Source organism: Aethalodelphis obliquidens, unplaced genomic scaffold (genome assembly GCF_003676395.1).
Source record: "Aethalodelphis obliquidens isolate GAN/ISIS:26980383/991018 unplaced genomic scaffold, ASM367639v1 scaffold2, whole genome shotgun sequence".
NCBI lineage: Eukaryota > Metazoa > Chordata > Mammalia > Artiodactyla > Delphinidae > Aethalodelphis > Aethalodelphis obliquidens.
In genome coordinates, this window is record NW_020837946.1 from 56,536,749 (window position 1) to 56,560,241 (window position 23,493).

The following is a 23,493-nucleotide window of genomic DNA, read 5'->3' on the forward strand; positions in this document are numbered from 1 at the left end:
CCGGCGCGCTCCTGGCCCACTCCCTGCCTCTCGCCCGCCCTCCCAGGCGCACACGCTCACTCCCACCCAACCCCTCGGACCCACCTGCTCTCCTGGGCTCTCGGGCGGGGATCCCCAAACGTGCCCCATCTCCCCAGCCCACCTCCCGCTCCAGCATTCCCAGGCATTTTGGAAATCCCCTCTTCCACCGCGTTCCCTCCGCTCTGAAAATGGAGTCCTCCCCCACCCCACCCCCATCTCCACCCCCTTTTGCGCCCAGAGCCAAGCAGCCAGCCACATGGTCCCGGCCTGCTCCCTCGGCTATAAAAATTTATGGAGAGAGTAATTGCGGCGCCCATTGAAGCCCCACACGCCCCCACCCACTCGCACCCCCTCGCGGGGCCCAGGCCGCCGGGCTGGGGTGGAGACTGAGAGGTCCTGGGCCCGTGCCTTACCGGAATTCACGTGCACCTTCTTCATCCACGGGTAGACCACGGCCGGCTGCTTGAGGGCCGTCCCAGGGGGCGGCTGCTTGGGGCCGCCCGGCTGGCTGCAGGCCCGGGAGCCGGGCAGGGGCGGGGGCGCGGGGCACGGCTCTCCCGGGGCACCATAGTGGCCGCTGGGGCCGCCGGGTTCTTGCCCGTGACCCCGCGTGGGCAGTGCCGAGCCAGGCCCGGGGCCGCCGCCTCCGAAGGTCTGCTCACCGAAGTCGGGCCGTGGGTAGAGCCCCGGGGGCTGGAAGTCGGCCCCCTGCGCGCCGCCGCCGTAGTAGTCAGCGCCCTGCTCGCCTAGGTAGCCACCCTGCAAATATTCCTCGCACGGAGGAAACTTGGGGTCCACATACTTGGAGTTCACCATATACGAACTCATGGCCATTAATTTCAGAAGGTAGAAAATACTAATTTTTCTCGTGTTGTCTTTTTTTCTCCTTCCATAGGGCCCTCCTACTTGCTGTCAACTGAATAAAGTTGGCGGCCATGTGACCAGACCAGCCAATAGCGAGGGAGTGAGTTTATCACCGGGTTGGTGAGCATCTCATAATTTTCACAAATTTAACTAAATAACATACGTGTAATCAAGTGACTTGCCGTGGCACATTTGAGGGCCCCCGCCAGATGTTAAAGTAGTTCTAATCCCAGCATCCTCATTCCCCACAGGTAACCCCAGCTTTTGTCTGCCACTGACTTTGCTAACCTCCAGTGCCCCCGCCACTCACCCCGCCTGTAATCAGCCCCCCAAAATGGGCACAGTTCAAGCGGGAATGAATCCTCATATCTGTCAGGGTGCATGGCATCAAAAAGTGGGCGGAAGAGGTGGCTTCTGAGTTGGGCAGAGAACCCCAGGCAGGCAGGACTCCCGCCCGCCCAGCCTGCGGAGCGGGGACTCTGCCATACAAAGGCCGAATCCCGGCTTTGTCTTCATCAGGGTCACCCAAAAGTTACTACAATCTGGCTGGCCTGAATCAAATTAGGCAATGAGTAACTGCCAAGCTTTCTTCGAGGCCGGGGTGTTTCCAGCCAAATCTTGGCCCTTGCTGGTATGGCAAGAAGCCCCCGTGCTGCTCTAGCCAGGGCAGCTGAAGGGTAGCCCAGGAAGGTGGTGAGGGCACCCCCAGCTCACCCAAATGGACCCCAAAGGACCCTAAACTCCTTCTGCCCAGCTCACCTTCTTCTCACATGGCAGTAACGGCCAATGAGGCCCTTCATTGAGCACCCTCCAACTTTATGCCCCTGGAGGGCAGACCTGGGGCTGGGGTGACCTGGACTCCCACCTTGCTCCCCAGTGCCCCCAAACCTAACCCTCTGGCCCTGCATTCACGCAACCAATTAGGGTTTTACACAGGGGGCCCTGTTTAAAGGTGAGGAGCTTCTCCAGGAAAAGGCTGCTCTATGTCACCAGGCTCAGACGATCCACCTGGAGTCCAAGGTAATAAAACAGAAAGAGGCGACTGACCTGCCGGCTGCCTCTGGCCTCCAGTTCTAATTCTGGCTATTGCGGAGAAATGTGAAGTTTTTGCATCGACCATATATTCCCCTAGAATCGAATCTGTGACTACGTGGATACCACACAAATTCGGTTCTACAGGGTATATATAGACAACGTTACTACCTCCGGGTTCCACCCAGAGCGAGTACCCAGACCGTTGCCAGCCCCCGCCTCTTCCTCGGAGCCGCCACCAGCCCAACGCGGCCACCCTGCCTTTCAGAGATGGTTCAGGTAGCCTGAAGCGCCTGGTGGCAATTTGCAGCAACGAGTTCCCCATCCTTGTACCAGGGCCGGGGTTACCAAGCAGCCAAGGAGTCAGGACAGTCTTCTTAAGAAAGAAAGAAAAGAAGAAAAATAATCCATCCCAGAAATGGCGGCTTTATTACCCCCCTCTCCGGATCCACATAACCCCCACTCCCTTAGCAAGTGGTATTTTCCAGAAAGGAGCAAATGCCCTCAATGGCAGAAGAAAAAGAGGCAAGAGGGAATATCCTCTGCTCATTCTTCTGCCCACTGTCAGGGCAAGCCAGGTTGGCTGACAAAGCTAGTTCTCCAAGAAGTCGCGCATTTACCTTCCAGGGCCCTGAGCCCGGCTGGCCTCTCCGTCCGGCTGCTGCTGCAGACCCCGAGGCAGGCGCCGCTTGCAGGCACCGAGCTGCCCTGGGCTGGGGCCGGCGCACTAATGGTGAAGGGCAGGGCAAGGGGTCACTCGAAATCATTTACAAACATATCACAAAGTTTCATTATTTTTGCTTTGCCGACAGCAGCACATAAGAGTACAAAAGTTCACGAGTTGTGCCCGCCCCAGCGCAGTCCAGGGCTCACCCCTCGCTTCAGGGCACCAAGAGCACTCAGGGCCCGAATGGGTTTCAGAGGCAGAGGGATGCCCGGGCTCGGGTGGGGCTTTTGGATCCCTGACTGTAGGCTAGAGGTGTTTAAATTTTTTTGATTGTTTTGATTTTACCCTCATGATTCAAAAATTATTTTCAAGCCCCAACCTGGGCCTGGTGCGGTGGAGCCCCCCTCTGCCTGGCAAAATTGGCTGGCTTCTCCTACTCTGCACTGTGCACACTCCCTGCTCACTCCCCCACCGCCATCCTCTGGGTCCAGTGCTTTGGCTATTTTGTAGGGATATCCTGGGTGCCAATTCTAACAAGAGCTCTGAGGCTGCCCCACACCCAGCCCCCTTGTCCCGGGGGGCTCCCCCCAACTTCCTCTAATGCCAAGAGCTCCCACACACCTGCCTTCCTGGGGACCTTGGGCCTAGGCTTTATCCAGACAAATTGAAGGAGGCTGCTGGGACAGGTGGGGAGCCGGGTGAGGGTACATACACATTTTCATATTTGTTAGACGCTGTGACCTGCATTTCACCTTATTGCTCAACTTGTTCAGACAGGTCAAAGCCAATGAGTTATTGATGAACAAAAGCGTTAAATATTCACCTCCTGCCCAACTGCCCATACAAATGCTTTTGATGTCTCCGGCTTTTTGTGCTGTGTTCAGCTACAGGGTGCTGATCGTGGGTTTGCAAGCAAGGAGCATCCACAGAGATAAGCACCCAGAGCCAGGGCAGCTTCAGGAAGAAGGCAAGACCAGGAGTTCCTGGGGACACCGGATTTTCCAGCCTGGAGCCCTGAGCCCTGTTTCACTTGAGACAGCCTGATTCATAGAGGTGAACTATGTACTGGGCGGAACCTCCACTCCTGGGGGGTTGGCACAGCCCCCAGCGAGTCGATTAGGCTGCCCAGCCTGGAGGGCAGAAACCTGGCCCAGAGCCAAGCCTTAGCTTCCTGGACCCTAGAGAGAGGATGTCTCACCAGGGAGGGAGGGTGCCTGGTTCCTAACATCTTTGCACATTCCATCTCCTATGAAAATAAAATCAGCTCCGTTTTGCATGAGGGAGGGGCCCCTGGTCTTTCCTTGATTCTCTCCCCACTACCATCATCTTAATGAGAGAGCCTTCCTGGAGATTTCACAGGCCTCCTCAGAAATGTACCTGTCTTCTGCGGCATATGCAACTCAGAAAGATCCAAACTTCCACGCCCAAGACCCCAGGAATCTCTGCCCGCCCCCGCACCCCCCGCCCCCGCCACGTCTGCCTGCAACGCTAGCGGCTCAGGCGCAGAAATTCTCAAATTGCAGTTATAGAGAAGCAGAGGTGAACTAGAAGGGCCGTATCCCTCCCTCCTCGCTCGGCCGCAGTTCCCCAACCCAGGGCCTAAACCGCCGCGGCTGGGGCTGGGGCCTAGGGAGGGGGGAGGAGGGACTTCCACGTAAAGCTCAGAATTCGCAGCCCTTCCCGGAAGCCGGCCAACCCCACACACCCGCAGCCACAGAGGGTTGCGGGTTTTTTGTTTGTTTGTTTTCTTTTTACAAAAAACTAGAGAAGGTTGGGCCAGGCTCAACCGGGTTGAGCTGGGTTGGGCGGCAAAGGGGGATCGCGCTGCCTGGGTGTTCAGCAGGTTGATTCGAGCAGAAAGCGATGCTCGCCGCGACTTGTTAATAGGGCGGGCTGCTAATTAGCTGCAAGCTCTTCACAGACGCGTTCGCTGCGGCGGAGCTGCACCTGTGCGAGCTGGGGAGGTCTGGGAAGGCCGGGAAAGTCCAGGGAGGTCCAAGGAGACAAGGGCGAGAGGCCGCGGCCCGTTCCCTTACTTTAGGTGACTGTAAACCAGGCCCCAGAAAATTTTTCCAAGAGTCCAACTTAGATCCTCCACCTCCAGCTCGAGCTCCCCTCTCACAGTCAGGCCTGGGGAGGCAGGACTGCTCTTCCACCCGCCCACTCCTCTGGCGCGGCCCTTCGCCCCTACCACCCCAGTTATCAATACCGCCCCTTCTCGATTCGGAAGAAACGGGAAGGTACTTACAGCGGCGGTTTCTCACGGTCCCGAACCTGTTGCAATGAAAACGGGGGTCACTTAAATTCCACAGGATAATAAAGATAGATGATACACAGAAAAATGACAAGGCCCAGACACCCCGCCAATACCCAGACCTCCCTCCTGCTTCGGATGCCCGCCCCCAGGAACTGCGCCAAGTTCTCCGCGCGCGGAGCGGGAGACTGCAGTGCTCAAGGGCAGACCCACGAGGTAGGAGAGTATGGCCCCCATCACCTCCCCCACTCTATGCACCCCTTGAGCAAAACCTTACTTTTTGCTTGGCCCGACTCAGGCTGTCTGTAACAGGGTTTCCCCCGTGGGAAAACGGGAAGCGAGGAGAAAACGGGCCTTTGTGTGTTTTCTTCTGCACAATCGGCGGGGTGGGCGCAGGTCCACTGGGGAGGGGGTTAGCCGCTGCATCTGTCCCCTGCCCCAGCTCCCCGTCTGTCTCGCGCTAGGAGCAACTCAGACCCCTTTTCCAATTTCAGATTGGTTTCAAATTCCCCAGCTCCAACCAGCGCTCCCCTAAAACTGTCTTTTCCTTCCCAAAGAAGTACCAGACAAGGCTAGGACTTGCCTTCCCACTTCTGCTCTAATTCAAAACAAAGAGCAATTTCCAAGGGAAATGAGGACCCAAATGATAATCAAGGAAGAGGAAAACCGATGGGTTTAAAGGTAAATGGCAATGCTTTAGACTCTTATCCAGCTCTATGGATATGACATCATTTCGTCAGCATTTTTTCTGGAGGACCCACAAAGCAATCTTACAAAGCAGTGATCCTCACAGGGGCTGGTGTCCAGCTTTAAGTTTTCAGTCTCCTCTAGTTTTATTCTGGGATGGCAGTCTTTGAGAAATCACAAAGGCAAAGCCATCTCCATCCTTATCCTTTCTCTCTGTCCACCTAGACTACCCGTTTGATTCCACTTCAGAAGCAGATGCCCCATTATGAGGAGGAGAGAGACAGAATGTCCCTCTTGTGAGGTGGGAGCCCTCAATTCCTAACTTTCTATGTCTAGAAGGGAGAGGAGAAAACCAGGATTTCCATCCTATTTCTTGATCTAGGTTTAAGCTAAAATTAAAATTAACTTCCAGGGGACTTCTCCCCACACCAGGTGGAAAAGATGGGGCAGAGAAATCCCCCACCCCTGGAGTTGTCCTGGAAAAAGTAATAAGTGACTTACTCGTTTTCTCTCCTAGTGGGCAGGGGAGCTGGGAGCAGACCTGTCTCCTGCGCCCGGCGCTAGCTGGAGCCTCTCACTTTTCTATTGCTGCTTCAGGAACCAAGCATCTGCACTTGTATGCTCTTAACCTAATTTATGGTGGGAATTATATTTTGGCTTGTCAACTCTCAAGCCATAAAACAAAGTTTATTGGGATCACGTGTTCGTAAATAGCCACTCAGGTTCCATCTCTGGCAGAACCATAAATAACCTTCCGCTTTAAACTTTTATTCACTAAATAAAGGTTCACTGCAACTGTTCCCTCACATTTAAATAGTTCCAAATATCTAGGATGCAAGGGGGGAGTCATATTCATATCAATACCCCAGGCTTTTCAAATAGCATCTTTTCAGGGATGTCTATTGAAACTGCGAGATAGTGCTATTTGGAAAAGGCTGGTTGATGGGCATGTCTTATGATTCTTTGGCTGCATCCGCTGTGAGTACCATCCACTCCTTTATTTCAATCATTTTTTAGCTTTGGATGTGGTAAATAAAGAGGAAAGCCAAAGGCCACTTCTTACTTGCTTATACCAGAAGTTATTTGAGATTTTGTTTTAGCTTCGATAAGAAAAGGGTGGTTGGGGAGATGCTGGGTGGGCTTGGGGGTGGGGGGGCAGCTGGAGTTAACACTTGGCTCTGTATTGTTGCGAATGAGCTCAGCGAAAGTTGAAGGTAGCCACATGCCTAGGGGTTTCTATAATTTGCTTAGATCTGGAAGGGAAGCCTTTGCAAGTGACCAAACTGCTTAAAACAGCAAGACTTGGGGTTTGGTAAAGTGAGAAAGTGGAGAATAGCCCCATCGGCATCTTTGGCGACTGAAACTCTAAAGAAGGTTATAAAACAATAAAAACAGCCCTGGTGTGAAGGGGACAGGGTGTGAGGAAGTAAATGAGGCTCTCAAGGAACCCAAGCCCAGGAAGTCAGATGTCCCCAGTCCCACAGTGTCCCAACCACAGGGCTTAGGGGTCCAAACCTGGGTGGGATTCTCTCTCTCCCCCACCCTTACCCTTCCACCAGCACCAGAGGGAGAGCCTAAGAGAGGGGGAGGCAGCGGGCTCTCCTGCTGTGAAAGCCAAGAGAAGGAGCTTGGGCCCGAGCACTGATCCATGGGGTAGAATGTGCCACGCTATGCCTGAGGTAGGCGCGGGTGGGGAAGACACCCCCAGCTCCCACCAAGGGCTGTGAGTGAAAAGAGAATTGACACCCAACATCCTTCCATAGCCTGGCAGAGTTGCTACCAAACAGTGTGAAAACGTATGATTTTTACTATTCCGATTAAAAGAATGGGTGTTCTGTGTAGCTTTGTAGAGCACATATACGTCTATGATTTCTAAATCAAATTCAGTTGTAAAAGTTCTCATCAGCAAACCCATCAAGCCCTTGAAAGAGACTCCTTTCCACAAAAATCTCTTTGCATCCTAATTTCCACCCATTCTCTATGCATTTCTAAACCCATTTCTTGATTTCACTTTCACTGGCTAGAAAGCAGGGGGCTATTAGCCCAGACTGTATGGCATCTACTTCTTCCCTCCCCATGCCATTAGCCACTTAGAAGTACCTTTTTCTTTTACAGTTGGTAGCATCTGTTTTTAAAATATGAGTAAAGATCAATCCTTTAAAAAAATGTTTTCTGACTCTATTAGCACTAGGTGAGCAGCTTCAAAACAAGCCCCCCTTAATCCACTGTAAAAAATAACAAAAGTTTGAGGGGCTGGGAAAAGCCTTCTTTATTTTTCCTTAAGTTAATAAAAGAGGATGAATCAAAGGACCTATGACATTCTAGGCAATTGTTATGAGCTTTTTATGGGGGAGGGGCCATGTAAAGAGAAGACCAGGCTGAGAGAATGGTGTTTGAAACAATGTCTGACACCTACTCAGGGCTCAGTAGATATTTTTTGAATGAATGGTGATAAAGGATGGTAACTAGGACTTGCCTGCAGTATTCACAGTGGCTTTCGTAAGAATAAAACTATATAGCCTACTCTGTACATTTAGATAATAACAGCAAAGTAACTAGCTATGCGTAAGGGAAAAGGAGAAAAGAAAGGAAGACACTGAGGCAGACAACTTCAATTACTTTCTAGTCTTAGGACAGCCAGGCGACATGATTAAAGGAGAAAGTGTCTACCTCCCTCCAATCTTCCTTGGCCCCTGCCCTCAATGCTGGGCTTCTGTAGATGAATGACAGAGTGCAGATGGGGAAGAGCAAACTCTGTCTAGTAAGAAGGCTAAGCACCAGGGAGAACAGAAGACTACTTTGGGCCAATTTGTTGGGGTTTTTCCAAGGACTTTCAATGGTGGTGGTAACAGTCCTGAAGAAGAGGTCGGGGAGAAGAGGTGGGGTGGGGGCCTTCTTAAAAACCTGTAAGGAATTTGGTTTCTGGGTAAATTGAGACTCTAGACACTGTCCTTCCTCACTGGGCTGGAAAAACCCAGTCCTGGGAATTTCTGCTCAGAGAGCTTCCATGAGCTAGGGTTCCCTGAAGGAACCCAGATGCCAGAGCCGCTCCCAGGAAGAAGGAGAGACTGAAGGGGCCCCAAGAGGCATCAGCTGCACTCCAAATGTATTGAGGTCCACTCTCTGCCCACCCTAAGGGCCCTTGCTATGTGGCCCAGGAAAGAATATCCTGACCTTGACTTTCAAGAGGCCTCTTGCCCAGAAGTGGTACTGAAGTGGTACTGAACTCTTCCCTTAAACTGTCTGCACAACCAGGATAGGGGATGGAACTTTGGATGAACTCCCTAGGCTGGGGGCAGATAAAGAAAGACTGCCAGGCCTGGCACTTAGGGACACAGGCTGGCGGTAGAGCCAGAAAAGGGCTGAACAGGGAGTCCCAAGCAGGAGAGAAATATAATTCCATATTCCTGGCATTATATCCCATCACTGAAAGAGGACCACTTCTCCTGCTACCCCCGCCCCTCCCCCCCTAAATGGAGTCTGCTCATTGGAGCTCTGCCTTGGTGTCCTCTGGGAAGGAAAGGTGACCCCAGAGGGAACCACTCTAACAGTGAGATGTGCCATCCAAAAGAACAGGCTCTCGGGCAGGATCTCTGATGGCAGGGCCAGAGATTGGATAAGGCTCCAGCAGTCCCAAGAAAAGCAGGATCTGGGGGGTCACCTAAGTCCTTTGAGAACCAAGAATAGAGGGTAGATGGCACAGGAGATGGAGGTGGCTGGGTGGCTACAGCACTGCCCGGTTTCATGGGCCAAACTCTGCCCAACATGGTTGATAGCAGAAGAGACTAGGTGGGTTTGGACAGAAAATCTGACCCAGGTGGACTCCTGGTTAAGCCAAGAGAAGCAGCTTGACCAAGGGCTGCGGAGGCCCTCTTACAAAAAGTCTACAGTCAGAAGTCATGGAGGCCAGGACTAAGGCGTAGAACCTGGTTGCAGGGTGTGTGTGTGTGTGCATGCATATGTGTGGGTTATAGCCTGAAATAGTATACATATAATTATTTTTAAAAGATATAAATAATCTAAAAAATTGGAAGGGCTGATGGAGATTTGGGGGGCATAGGCCTCTTTAAGACACACCTTGACATCACTGTGGCCCAAGTTTGGAGCTGTGGCTCAGCCACGGTCCTGGAGCCCAGATCTTGGAACACAAGCAGATTAAGGGGGAGTTGGGCACTCCTTGCCTCCTTTGCTGTTGCTCACTGGCCTTTTGCTTTCCCACCCTGTCCCAGCTTTCAAGAGACTGAAAAGAGGGTACTTGCCCTGGGGCTGTAAAAGAGGATGCTTGGCCTAGTGGGTGCGACTGATGGGTGGTGGTGGAGAAGGTGACTCCAGAAGGTGGAAAGTAGGGCCTGCTCTGTGGTAAGGCCTGAGCCTTCTGTAGGAGTCACAGATGTGCCTGTGTGGGTGTGAAGCCTCCCTTACCTGACATCTGCCCACTGAGGAGCTAGGGGCACTTTCCTCCTAGGTTTGGCCCTGAAGTCTACCTGTAGGCAGGGGCCAGACACTGAGACCCAAGGGAGTGGGGCCTATGAGGCCCACTACAGCAAAAGGGAAAGTCCCAGATCCATGTTCTCCTGTGACCAAACCTCATCCTGTCTTCTCTGTACAATTCAAGGATTAGGTGAGTGAACCAGTCTCTTTCAGCTCTAAAAGTCTAGGCCTGATTACTGAACAGAAAAAGGATAGTGATGATAAGAACTATTGAATGCTTGCTATTCAATATGTGGTCGAAACAGGTACTGAATGTTTGGCTTGTGCAAAAAAAAAAAACTTTTAAGTGCTTAATCGGTGAGTTAATGTATGTAAAGTAGTTAGAATAGTGCTGGGCATATAGTAGTGCTACGTAAGTAAAAATCCTCATAACAACATTTGACGGTATTCTTATTATCCCTACTTTCTAAATGAGGGAACAAGCCCAGAGAATTTGCCCTACTTGCCTAAAGTCACACAGCAGGTAAGTGATAAAGATTTGAAAGAAGGCAGGTCTGTACCCAGAACCTACTCGCCTCTTTGAAAAAAATCTCCAAGTTAGCAAGGGATCAATGTCTCCTTCCCTATATGGGAGCAACTAGTCAGCTTATGGGGTAGTGACATTAGAAAACCTAATTAAGGAGGGAGCCCCCAAACCTAGGGGAATGGCTGTTGCTGAATGGTAGAGAGAACTTGGCCTCTGGAGACCAAAGAACCATAGAAGAACCAGGAGATACCCTTGGCCAGTTCTCAAACATAAGCGTACATCCTAACTGCCATGGTGGAGAGTGTTTACAAACTGCAGGTTCTGGACATTCTGATTCAGTAAGTATGGCATGAAACACAGGAACCTGCATTATAAACAAGAGGTTTGAATGCAGGCCTTCATTAAGAATCACTGACCTAAAGTAGGGAAAAGAGGGAGGCAAAAGACTGTGCTGCCAGGAGGCAACGAGGAACAGTGGGCTTGGATCTGAGCCAGTCGTTTAAGTTGGGTGTCACAGCTGATGCAATACGCCATGGAGCCCACCAAAGGCCTGAAATGGGCGCAATGGGGAAAGAAGAGTCTGTGGGTGGTGTGGAAAAGGGGAGAGAGGAGCACCTGCGTTGTTCTCAAGCCGCACAGTCAGTGGGATTCACCCGGGATCTCAGAACCTCGAGAGAGGCCCGAGGGAGTCCCACCCCAGGACGCAGGCCTTGTTCTAGGTGAGCCAGGGCGAGGCCCGTCAGCTTGAGGGAGGAGGGGCTGAACGCTCGGCTTTTCAAGGCTGCCGGTTCTAGGTACCAGGAATTACGGGAAAGGAAAGTGGCAAGAACAGCAGCCCAAATGAGGGGGCTGGTTGGGATTGGGCGCAGCTTGCCCCACCACCGGACCCTAACTCTTTCTGCTCTTAGGAGCCCAGCGCGCGAAAATCGCGCCCCCTCCGGGAAGGCAGAGGAACTGAGGTGGCCCGCCACCCCCGAACCTGCCTTCTGGCTCCCGGGACTCTGGGCTGCCTCTGCTCGGGAAGCCGCCCCTGAGTGTAGGCGCAGCACCGCCAACTCTCCTCGCAGGCGGAAAACACTCTCCTAGCAGGCGGAGGCGGAGGCGGAGGGGCGGGGTCACGTGTCCTCCCCTCCCCCAGCCCGCTGGCGCCCGGGACATCTCCCGCGCCTCCGTAGCCCACAGGACGCTTGTCCTACAGCGCCTCCTCCTGGACAAGGCGCCAGACAACAGAGCAGGGGGACTGCGCCAGCCCCGGAAACCCGAGGCCCGGGCTTCTTCGCGCGGGCGGAGGTCTTCCCGCGCCGGAGGCTGCGAGCTGGTCCTCCCGTCCCCTGGGGCGGTCGGAAGGAGTTGAGAGGGCTCTGAGGCCGCCTCCCCCCGCAGCACTGACAACAAGCTCGCGGCCCAGGAGCGTGCATCTTCCATTAATTAGGCGAGTCCGGGCAGAAAAGCCCTCCAGTTTGTCCGTTTATTTATTGTTTGACCGCTCTCTGCTGAGCCAGTGGTCCCCACAGAGCCCTCGAACGTGCTGCGCTGGCGTAACAAGATCTGGGAATGGTCCGGCTGAAGGATTGGCCTGAAGTTTGGCGGTTTGAACAGGCGCCAAGAGGAAAGGCCTTTTCCCAAAGCAGAAACACCAGGCTGAAGAAAATCTATACACTTCCCCAAGGATCAGATATATATATATACACACACACACACACACACATATATATATATACATATATATATATATATATTTTCTTTTAAGGTGTTAAATGTATGTGTGAGTGCTTATTTTAACACCTTGAAAGAAGATTTGGTTTCCTTTTGGCCACTAGCTCGCATTTGCAGACTGTTTCTAAAGTACAGATTTAAATTGGGGTGGGGTGGTGAGTCAAGATGATTGAAAATAACGTAGTCAAGGGCAAGATGTTTGACTATATTTAGAATGAAGGCTGGAATAAAGGAAAGATGAGTGGCGAATCCTGAGGGAGGAGTTGGAGAGATCGGGTTATATCTTCCTGCTCTGAGTCCACTCGCCCCCTCCCCCCTTCCGTGCTTTGCTGGTTGGATCCCCAGGCTGGGCTATTTCATTGCACATGCGCCGGACGCTGGGCAAGCGGGCAAGGCAGGCGCTTCGGGGCACTGAGCTGTACGGTAGCTGTGCGCAGTGCTGGGCGGTGTGAGGCACCACGCACTGCTTCTGCGCCTACCTGCAGAAGCGCTTGGACGCCCCATCTTATAGAGGCAGGAAACATACTTTTTCAGGAAAACCTGTGTTAAAAGCCTCAAACGTCCTTTCTGATCTGCAAGCCCTGTTGCGCCAAACCAGCAAAATCGCCATGTTGCCGGTGAACCCTCTCAAGGTTTTCGTTTGGATCAGCAGTTTCACATCTAGTGCACGCCTTCTCCCAAGTCGTTAATCAAGGCGGGGTGGGGGAGAACCACCTTACGTTCAGAGAGCACAACTTCTCCCTCAGTCTGCACAACTATGAAGTCTAAGGGACCAGTTCCTAGAAAGAGGGTATCTATTCACACCAATTCCGGAAAAGTGGCCCTAAATTGGACTTAAATAGGAATTCCGAGTTCTTGGTGGCTTCTCCCCAGCTTCCGGTGCCCCCGCGTGCCCTGTCCGGCGGCCGCACTGCGGCAAGGCCGTAAATACCTCTAACAGCTGCCTGCCAGTCCAGAGTGAAATACTGTCTTTGTTCCTTCCCCTGCTTCTCGAGCTCGGAAAACAGAATTCTGGCGAAATATATTTATTTGGAGGAGCATCTGACAGGAAAATACGTTTGGTTTTCAGCCCTGGTGCTTGACCACATTTATAACAACGAGCTTTTCTCTGGTCCTCCCGGAGAGCGCAAGCCCAGCTCACTGCCTGACCTTAGACACTAAGGCCTGGACGTGCCACCGGCTCCCTGATGTACAAAGGGATAGAGGTTCGGCCCAAGGACGCTGAGAGTTACACTCTCCCACTTGTGAGGTCCAAGTGGTTTTTTTTTAGTTTCGTTTAATTTTTTAAAAATTGGGTTAACTGGGACAGTGGGGGCATTTCTGGCAGTGGCAAAAGCGTTAACTAGTTCCTCTTGGACTAAATGGCCTGCGTTCAAATGTGATTTGCAGATTATTTATTCCCTTAGATGCAATTGACCATTTAAGGTCTTGATGCAATTGACCATTTAAACTCTTAATGCTACCACGGGACTTACAAAGAGCCCCCTAGTCCTCCATATCTGCCCATGACGTCACCCTCTGCTGCGTAATCGGACCTGCAGCCCGCCCAGGTTCTCAGTCACTTGGGCGCGCTCAGCCATCGAACCCAGGGAAAGGCGACTGAAGCTCTGAACACAAGGGCTTGGCCATTATGGCCACAACTCATCCCCACCCCCACCGAGCTTTCAGGCAACCTAGGGGCTCCTTAGGCTCTGGAGTTGCCAGGGGAGGGCCTTGTGAGCCCCTGACCAGGGCCCTGATTTTCAGTAGGTAATGCTGTAAACCAATATGAAAGAATGATCTCAGCAGTACCGTAATAGAGAAGTATTTACAGAATACAGACGTTCCAGATTTAAAAATCACTGAGTTTCTAATTTGTTGGTGATCATAGCGATCCACAACAATTCTGCTAGACGTCAACTGACCACTAATCGTGGCCCTCCATTTTGAAACTCGCATGATTCCGTCGTTAATTACTAAAAATACCTTTCTACAAAGATGTCATTTATTGTTCTGAAATGCTTTTACGGCCAACACGGTTACACTGGAAGATTTGGGAGAACATTAAAATGTTAGGGTTTTCCTCTGGGTGGTTGAAAAAACGATACTCCGCCACGCGCAGGTCAACCTCATGCGCAATGCGGCAGATTGTCCCAAAGGTTTTAACATTTCACAACGTGTCCACGAGAGAATAGGCAATAGGATTTGAGAACTGCATCCTCAAGTGCCGTTCAAAATCCGTGGGAGAAAATAGCATTTTTTTCTGCAAATAATTTTCTTTCGACTCATAGATATTTTGGTCCAGTAATTTTGAAGTAGAGTTGGAAATGTTGCTATATAATATTTATTCGTAGGCAACACACACACACACACCACGACAGTACATTTAGAGAGCAAAATATCCACTCTTTTCCCAATCCGGCAAATAAGAAACACACGCGATGTCTGAACTTAGACATGCTTCGAATTTCTGAAATGTCTCTTGGTTTTTCCCCAAGACCTGCACCAGATTTTCTGATACTACTACCTCTCAAAACATGCATCCATTTTGTGGCATAGAATAATACAAATGCACCTGACAGATTATTAGATGTGTGAGGAACCTTTCTTGAATTGTTACAAAAATTATCTAAGAACTAGAGAAGCAGTTAATATTTAAAATTCCATCTCATATACAAGGCCCAATAAACCATCAACCCTAGAAATTAGCATCACTCGTCAAAGCCTAGGTTAACAAACCAAGCACATCCTGGATACACAGAATCCACCCCACCCCCAAGCTCCAACCCTCAAAACACACCTGTTAGCCTCCCAGGTACCTCTGACCACAGACAAACCGCAAAACACTGCTCTATACTACAGAGTGCCTTTAGTGACCCCCAGCAAAGCTGACACATCCAGGAAGCATCTGCACACTCTTCCCAGGGTGGGGATCGAGGGGCTCTCCATCTATGCCGCTATCCACCTCCCATAATCTCCAGAGGAAATAGGGCTTCCCTTCGACTTCTGAGCTCAGCTGGACCCCACCCGGGGCCCCAGGGGACGCCCGCTCAGAGATGGAGTGATCTGGGGCAGGGGGCGCAGGCAGCCACTCCCAGGTCCCGGGGAAGGGGAGGGGGTCGGGCAGGGATCTCCGAGCTGCCCAAACGGGTGGGCGCCTCGAGCTTCTCGGTGGCAGCGCTGGGGGCGCGGGGAGGGGACGGCTCTTACCGGAGGTGCCGAGCTGGAGGCGGCGGTCGGCCGGGGCGGCTGCTGTAATCCACTAGGCGCTGCCGGGCTACGCGCGCTCTGCGCGGCAGGGACCCGCTCATGTTAGAGAAGGAGCCGCGTCGGAACCGCGCGGCTCGGTCACCCAGAGCAGGCCGGCTGCTCCCTGCGGGCGGTGTCGGCGCCGGCCGGGGCCTCGGCGCCCCGGATTCCTTCCGGGCTCTCCCGCCTGCCGGGCTCCCCACCGGCTCCGGGGGCGGCAGCGGCGCGACCGGGGCGAAGGAGCGGCGGGGCCAAGTTGGGCGCCGGGCGGGAGCCGAGACCGCCGCGGACCCCGCAATCCCGCAGCCGGCGACTGGAGCCCACCTCTGCGGAGACAAAGGTTAGAAAAAGAGGGGGTGAGGCTCTAGGAAGGCAGAATGCGGGGGGAAATTCGCCTGGGAAATCAGGAAAAAGGCCGTGAAGGCGAGCGGAGCCTGCACATGACCAGCCGCAGCCAATGACGACCGCAAATAGGTCATAAAAAGGTCTATTACCAAGTTGTAAATTTTCTTCAAACAAAAAGGAATTTACTGCAATTCCTTGCGGATTTTGCACATACAGCTCGCAAGCGCCATGTTTTTCCTCTCTTTCTCTCTCGTCTTCCCTCTTCTGTTTTTCTCCTCTCCTTCCTCCCCCTCCTCCTCCTCCTCCTCTTCCTCCCTCCCTCCCTCCTCTCCTCTTTCTTCCTCTAAGTCCCTCTCCACTGCTCTCTCTGCCTTTCTTGCCTTCACGGTTCCTTTTTCTAGGAATTCTTTTCCTTTTATTTTTTTTTGGTGGTTTGGCTTGAGACCTCTGCTCATTGGGCGCTGTGTTACAGGGAGAATGAGTGCGGTGTGCTGCCCCCCGCGCTCACTTGGGGAGGTGATCCTGGAGGTCACCCCTCCAACTCTCCCCTCACTTGGTTTCCCCTCCCCTTACCTCACCAAAAGGCCGCTCTGAAAGAGGAGACAAGCACTTTCGGTTTTTGCCCCTCTCATCTCCAGGCAAGCCAGCCCGTCTGACCTTGCGCAGAAAACCTGGGCTCTGCAGGCCAAGAAAATGTGCTCTCCCCACACCGACCCTCTCCTACATAAATTGGGGTCCCTCCCATTTCTTCCAGTTTCTGCGGTAGAATTGCCAACCAGCTCAAAGGCTGGACATGGTTTTATGTACTTGTCAACTTCTCCAAAATAATAGTTTGAACCCCCAATGCCTATTCTTTTTCTCAGCAGAAACATCTTCCTGAACAGTCCTGGGTTAGAGGAAAGGCAGTATTTTTGGATTCCCTCTGAAACCCCTTGTTTAAGTCTCCCCTAAGTGCAATTCTCATTTATATGGAATTAATTGTAGCCCCTCTTCCCTTGCCCCCCAAATGTTTGTCCGCTGAAAAGCCTGGTCAATGCAACATTGAAGAGGAGAGGGGCTCCATTTGTTTAGGAAAAAAGCAACTCCCCAGTTTCAGGCTTGAAAAAAAAATAGTCCTTCTTCTTCAAAGGCAGGAGTCACATTCCCTTTGCACTTCTCATGGAAGCTGCCCCAGTGAACCCCAGATGAAAGTAAATGTCCTTGGCTGGCTCCCCTCATCATTAATGCATGGGCATGGCCATCAGGCTTTAGAACCTGCCTGTTAAGAGGCAACCTCTCACCCCGCATCCTTTCAAGGACACTGTCTTTGGATTTCTAGTAATACGTTTATAAACATTTGCATTGGATGTCTATTTGAAAGTTCTCTATTAACATCCTCACACCCAGTAAGTACCTAAGTGGACGTGGACTTAAGCAGGAAGCACGCAGCACCCTCTGGAGCAGGCCATTTGTATCCCTTGAAAAAGCTCCGATGACCTTGGATGTTTTTGATTAAAGTACTTCTGTTGCCACGTGTCAGCAAAAGTCATATTCTTTCTAGAAAAAGTCAGTGGGCTCCAACTTTTCTGGAGGTAACCATAGCAGCAGCCAGGGTCCATTAAAATGTTTTCTCTCTTCCCCTGTTCACCACCAGATGCTCGAGGATTCAGCAAACACTGGGGAAGCAGAGGACAGAGGTTTGGTCGTGAAATAGCAACACCTTCTGCACTGAAGAATAATTAAACAATATTTTTAATTATACAGGAAAATCAAGCACGTTGTTGGACCCTCCCAAGCTAGAGCACTTTACACTGGTCTGTATGTGTGGAACTGAACAGAGCTTGTTCAATTCTGAAATATTCTGAGAAATTACTTCAATTGTCAATTTTCCTCTACCCAAATAAAGGCAGAGCTTTATGACCCTCCTTTTCGGCTGAGGGAAGGAGGGCTGGGAAAAGACTCCGCATTTTTTAAAAAGAAGCCATATTTGCACTTCTCCCCACTGTGCAGCCTGTAAGCCATGTGCTGGGCTTTGTGGAATCTCACAAAATGGGAGCCCCTGAACTGACTTTTCTCTAGGAACCATTGAGACCCACACCCTCTTTTGTGTGTTTCTGGTCCACGCAAACAGAGAACCTAAATCACTTCGGACTCTTGGTTTTTTCATCCAGTGTTAACATTGGAGGGTCCGATCTTTCTGTCAACGGTTTACAAACCTCTCTAAGCAGACTCTATAAGCAGTCCAGAGCACCAGAGTGTCGGCTGTTTGCAAAGGGTTCTCTGAAGGTTTATGCAAATTGCTGCAGCAAAAATGTTGGTTTGCTTATTGTGGCAAACCCTCGGATGTTTTCAGGTTTGAGCCAATTAGAAGGGCATCTCCTGCACTCGTCATTGCGAGTTGTCTGCATGAAACACTGTGATGGGGGTTTCTAGCCACTGGAAGAAAGAAGGTGGTGAGTCTGTGTGATTTGTAATTCCACAAGCTCTTTATTTTGGAGACAAATCTATGCTTTTCCTAGCTACAAAAGGAAGCATATATACCTACATTTATTACCAACACTTTCTACACATGACTAATCTACGTATATGTACAAATACACCAAATATATACCAAAAATACCAAATTTGTAAATGTACAAATACGCTCAAATGTACTAATTATGCAACAGCCTTTTTCCATACATGAGCTATGAGTTTATCATGGGTTAGGGGGCCGATGAGGCCAGAAGGTACAACACTTTCAGAGGAGCACAAAGTGGAGAGGAAATAAGAACATTTTTACCTCCCTTCCTTCACTGATTTCCACATATATCCATGCACCAGGTCCCACACCATACAGAGAGTCTTGCCCATATCGATGGCTCTAAGAATGATTTGGGGGGAGCATTGTTGTGTAGGAGAGAGAGAATTTTGCTAATAGAGGAGTCCCTTAAATGGAGGGCAGCTGGAGCTCAGCCAGCACCAGTCTCTAGCCAGCTTACTCCCACCCTCTCCCCAGCCAGGCTGTTCCCTAGCCATGCTTTCAGGCACTTGGTATACTTGCTCTAAACCAGTCAACAGCAGAGTCTCAGGCAACACACAGAGGAAAATGTTTCCAAATGCAGCATGCACGTTTGCAGCTGTCTCCTCTCGTGCAACACCCTTGATTTAAAATTGTCTTTCCTGGCTCAGGTCAGCGAATGCCACAGCCATGGCCTCTTCCCTGGATAGAAAGCCAGGTGGTGCTTCGCCTCTTGCCGAACCAGTGCCAACATCTCCCTGGTCCTTGAAACAGCAGGCAGACAGCTCACCAACGCCTGAGGGGGTGATACAGGCCTAAAACTATAGGATTCCAGTTTCTTAACTGTGCAATAAAAGCCACTCTGGATATTAAAATGTACCTCTTTAAAAATACACAGGCATCTAGAAAAAGAAGAGAATTCTTCAATGCCTACCTGATAAAGGTGCTTTTCCTTTTGGGGGGAGAAACGTTAGTTTACTTGAATTTCTCCTCTTCCCTCCCGCCCCTCTTCCCCCTCCTCTTCCCTCATAAAATGGCAGCTGTAGGAGCAGCCTCAAATAGAAAATGGGTATCTTGTTAATAACAGATCCCAAACCCCAGCATCAGCGCCAGCTCAGTGGAATAAGCTGTGGTGTAACCTGGACTCCGGATTGTTCCCCACTGGACCTATGACTCCAGTCCTTTGCGAAGTTCAAAGCTTTCCAAGTATCTTATCAAGGTTATTTAGAGCAAGATGAAGCTGGGATAGCCTGGCCAGCTCTCTCTGGAATGAAAGAGAGGCCCCCCACCTTGCACTGATTTATTTATTTTTACAGCAAGGGTGCACATACCCCCCCCTTTTAAAAAATCAAGTAGACGCTTTAGCAGGATGTTGCCTTCACGTGAGCCCAGGCGATTGTTCCTGACTCAGGAAAAGGGTTATTGACGGCGCTCAAAGACACTAGCTCTAGAAAAAGATTCATTTCTTTTATTAAAGAGCTAGCTATGTTCTGCAGCGGTTGTTTACACTCGGATTTTTCTGCGTTTGCTCTCAAGGATTGTTTCAAATAGGTGAGGCCAACCTGGAGAACAGCAGAGGACGTACCAACCGACATCTGAGACGTGCACAGCAAGTTGGCTCACAATGGGCGTGCAAACAGAGCGAAGGGAATACAAATAAATATGGCACCTCCTCAAAAAAACGGAATCACAGCGGCGGCCACAGCACAGAGACCTAGCAATTTCAGGCAATACCAAGCACAGTTCAAAACGAAAGCAAGTTCAGAAACAAGAGGCGTTCCACAAGGCGACTTGCCAAAGTAAAAAGTATATGAGTGAAAATGTTATAATTGGCTTTTCAAGTATTCATTCACTCTAGATGATTAAATTGCCATAATTTGTATAAACTATAGAAAAATGATTAAATGTCAACTTTGACATTGTCCTGAAACTTCTGTCACTGGCCCAACATTTTCCCCAAGTTTAAGGAAGCTGCAGAGCCAGGACTACACATTACACTCTTCAGCTAACATGTGCTTTTTGAATATTTGGCCCAGACTTTTTCCCAGAGATATTACATTTACAAAATACTCAAAGAAACCTTTTAGGAGTAAACAAAAGGCACCCGAACCATTCATTATAAAAGTAGAAAGAAAAATATAAATAATACATTTTAATCAAATAATATAAAGTAAATATTCTGCAGGCATAATTTTTTTAAAAAAATTAATAGACTTCTTTTAATTTACTCACCATAAAGAAAAAATTTAAAATGTTCAAGTGCACTTGTTTGATTAATAAAGCATTTTATATTCAATTATTTAGTGCTAAACATTAGGAAGTTTACGTTGTTGAGGCAAAATCACCAGCTCAGCCATTAAAAACTACCATTATAAAAATATAGCTACAAGGTCAGAATCACATTACTCTTACATAGGACAGCTCAAGGGCTGTTCCTGTACGACACTAGAAACTTTTTTTAAACACCCAAATCCCTCTCAAAGCGCAGAAACCTCAAGAGCAGTGACATGAAGGTAGCTTGAAATACAGGTAAAGTCCTTTCCAACAAAGAAAATAGGTGGTGTTCACCAGCATATGCTGATCATTAGTTTCAATAATCTGCGGTAAAATTTTAAAGGTGGAAGTTAATTTGTTGGGCCTTCGGCTCGGTCTTCCTCCAGCTCTTGGGCTTCCTTTTTGGTTTCCCCATCCTTCACCTCCTGTCGGGAAACCGGGAATTTGTCCTTGTTGTTCTCCTTTTTCCATTTCATTCTCCTGTTCTGGAACCAGATTTTTACCTGTCTCTCGGTGAGGGCCAAGGCGTGGGAAACCTCGATTCTTCTCTTCCTGGTCAGATAAGGGTTAAAAAGGAATTCCTTTTCCAGCTCTAGGGTTTGGAATCGACTGTAGGTTTGTCTTCCTCTTCGTCTACCAGGAGCTGCTGATTAAAACAAACAGAAAAAAAAAGGAAAATAAATGTTTTAAAAATGTAATGGTGCATCTGCAGGTTGCTGAAGGTTTCTGGAACGGGTCTAAGGAGTGAAATATACACAACTCTCCTTAGGTCTGATATATATATATAGGATGGTCAGTCAAGAGGAGCAGAGAAAACGTCTTCGCAATCATTCTGTCCCCATCGTCTTTACATGGTTTCCACTTAAAATAAAAAAGTTTATCTTACTTTATAAGAGTCACTGTAAGCTACACAAAAAGGAAAAGGAGAGGGAGAGGAAAAGGGAGTTTTAAAGCTAGAACGTGAGATGAAAGCAGATTTCTCCCCCTCTGCCCGCTTAAAAAAAAAAAAAGCATCCCAACCTTGTGGTCTCATCCAGGGAAACATTTGAGAAGGAGACGAGCTCTGATTTAAGTGGTCTGGGTCCTCGCCAATATTACCACTGGACGATTTACAGTCAGGATATTGTACCAGCTCGGCCTCTTGCTGGGTCGTAAAAATCGGCTGTCTCTGTAAGTTATCGTATCCGTAAAACTTCGCGGGCTCCCGGTGACAGGCAATCCCGCCGCAGGGGGGAGGCGGCGGCGGCGGAGGGGGGGCGGCCTGGTAGGCTGCGGCCGGGCTGCCCCCTCCGGGGTGGAAGTACTCCTGGCCGGGACCGGGGCCGCCCCCACCACCGCAAGCCGGCCCGGCAGGCGGCGGCGACGGGTGCGGGTGCGCGTGCGCCTGCGGGGGCGCGTGCGGGAAGCCGGCGGCGCTGTTGCCATAGAGCTGCAAGGCGGCGGCGGCGGCGGCGGCGTGGCGGCCGCCGACCTCTGGCGCGAAGTGACAGTCGTAGTAAGTGGGATTGATGGCCTCGCCCGCCGCCTTGTACTTGGAGTACAGCGGGTTCACGAAGTACGAGCTCATCGGGGCGGCGGCGGCCGGGGGCCGAGGAAGGGCGGCCCCGGGCGGGCGGGCGGCGCGGAGCAGGCAGGGAACGCGCCTCAGCGCGACCGCACTGCCGCGGGGGCCTCTGGGGCGGCTGCTGGCGCCGCTGGGGCCGCCGGGCTACGTTGCTGCTGCCACCCGCCCGCCCTCGCGTCGCCTCTGAGGCCGGGTAGCTGCGGGGCCTCGGCTACTGGGCGCTCATGCTCCGCTCTCGCGCCCGCCGCCTCTACCTCGCGCCGCCTCCCTGGCGGGTCGCGGGGCCTCACCCAGTCCCCGCGTTCCACCGCCCGCCCGGCCTCTCCCGGCGCGCGCCGGCTCGGGCTCAATAAAATCGCCGACGCCCCGGGTGACCGGCCCCGCTGCCTCCACTGTTTCCTCTCAGGCACCAGGCGGCCCTGCAGGAGCGCACCGGACAAGAAAAAAAGTACGCCCGGCCCACGGGGACACTCTTTGGCTTCGGTTTACAAACCCCCGCTCTGGAGGGAAAAGGAAAAAAACACCCTCTGCCCGCCGCCACCTCTCACCTCGCCCCCCCCCGCAGCCCCCTCCCACCGCTCTCGCCGCCGCTGCCGAGGCTGCCACCCCGGTGCGCCCCGGCGAGGCATTTTCGCACCAAGCCACTGCTCGCAGACGGAGCGAGATGGACGCGAGATAACCGCGCGGAGGGATCCGTGAGGAGGCGACACTGTTGCACACGATGGACGCCTCACAGTGGCTGGGAGATGCCTCCGCCGGCCTTAAAGGGGGCCCATAAAGCCGCACTGCCAAGGGCTCGGCGTGCCGCCGGGGGCCGAGGGAATGCGAGCCACGGCCGGCGGGGCGGGGGCGCAGCACAGCCTTACACTTGGCGGGGAGGGAGGCAGGGAGGACACTCCCAGGAGGCTGTGGAGCAAATGACTCCCTCCCCGGTCCCCTGTAGCAGCCCTTCAGAGGCTGGCTGTGGCTTTTGCGCCTTTGGACACGCGGGCGCAGCCCAGGGAGCGAGGGCAAGCCGTGTAGAAGATCCGGACCGAACATTTGCGTTAGGTCCTATCCAAGTAGTTTGATTAAAGGCCACAAGGATGACCCCAATACCTTGCATTATCAAAGCGAATCTAAGCCCTTCTTTTCCAGCCGAGCGGGCCTTGTGGAAATGAGATGTACATTTACCCTTGAAGCACTGCACGCCTGGCTGAGGCTCCCAGGTTAATTGATATTTAATGGAAATCATGCCCATGAATATAGTTTCCATCATTTCACCCTCGATAGACGTCAGTACCAGGCGCAGGGGGGAGGCTGAAGAATGTGGCGGGGCGGGGGGGGGGAACATTAGCATTGCTGAGGGAGTAAATAGAAAAGCAGACAGAAATGTTCCAAGGCGGGAAGGGAGGACTCACGCTGA

General features: G+C 51.5%; 2 protein-coding genes and 1 long non-coding RNA gene across 5 annotated transcripts in view; 1 reads left to right on the forward strand and 2 right to left on the reverse strand.

The window, feature by feature from the left end:
• The window catches only part of HOXD4 (homeobox D4), a 17,100-nt gene extending 1,608 nt beyond the window's left edge, over nucleotides 1-15,492 (reverse strand). Inside the window, exons 1-2 of one of the 2 annotated variants that reach the window (XM_027127595.1) lie at nucleotides 15,388-15,492; nucleotides 435-4,858 (exon numbers count right to left, since the gene is read on the reverse strand). In XM_027127595.1, the coding sequence (XP_026983396.1) occupies nucleotides 435-855 (421 nt within the window). In that variant the 5' untranslated portion in view covers nucleotides 856-4,858; nucleotides 15,388-15,492. Of the gene's footprint in view, nucleotides 1-434; nucleotides 8,901-15,387 lie in introns of those variants that run through there. The other variant, XM_027127602.1, reaches the window with a different exon arrangement.
• A 165-nt stretch (nucleotides 15,493-15,657) lies between these two features.
• On the forward strand, nucleotides 15,658-17,667 carry LOC113631300 (uncharacterized). Its single transcript, XR_003437255.1, has 2 exons — nucleotides 15,658-15,766; nucleotides 17,405-17,667. It is a non-coding gene; the product is annotated as an uncharacterized LOC113631300 (long non-coding RNA).
• Nucleotides 17,668-19,703: 2,036 nt separating this feature from the next.
• HOXD8 (homeobox D8) lies at nucleotides 19,704-23,290 on the reverse strand. 2 transcript variants are annotated; one of them, XM_027127571.1, is made up of 2 exons: nucleotides 21,545-23,287; nucleotides 19,704-21,170 (listed from the first exon to the last, which is right to left on the reverse strand). In XM_027127571.1, the coding sequence occupies exons 1-2, from the start codon at nucleotides 22,089-22,091 to the stop codon at nucleotides 20,875-20,877; spliced, it is 843 nt and encodes a 280-aa protein (XP_026983372.1). In that variant the 5' UTR covers nucleotides 22,092-23,287; the 3' UTR covers nucleotides 19,704-20,874. The 2 variants fall into 2 exon arrangements, with proteins under 2 accessions (XP_026983372.1, XP_026983381.1); XM_027127580.1 differs by having other exon boundaries at nucleotides 20,456-21,167; nucleotides 21,545-23,290.
• Between the last annotated feature and the right edge of the window lie 203 nt (nucleotides 23,291-23,493).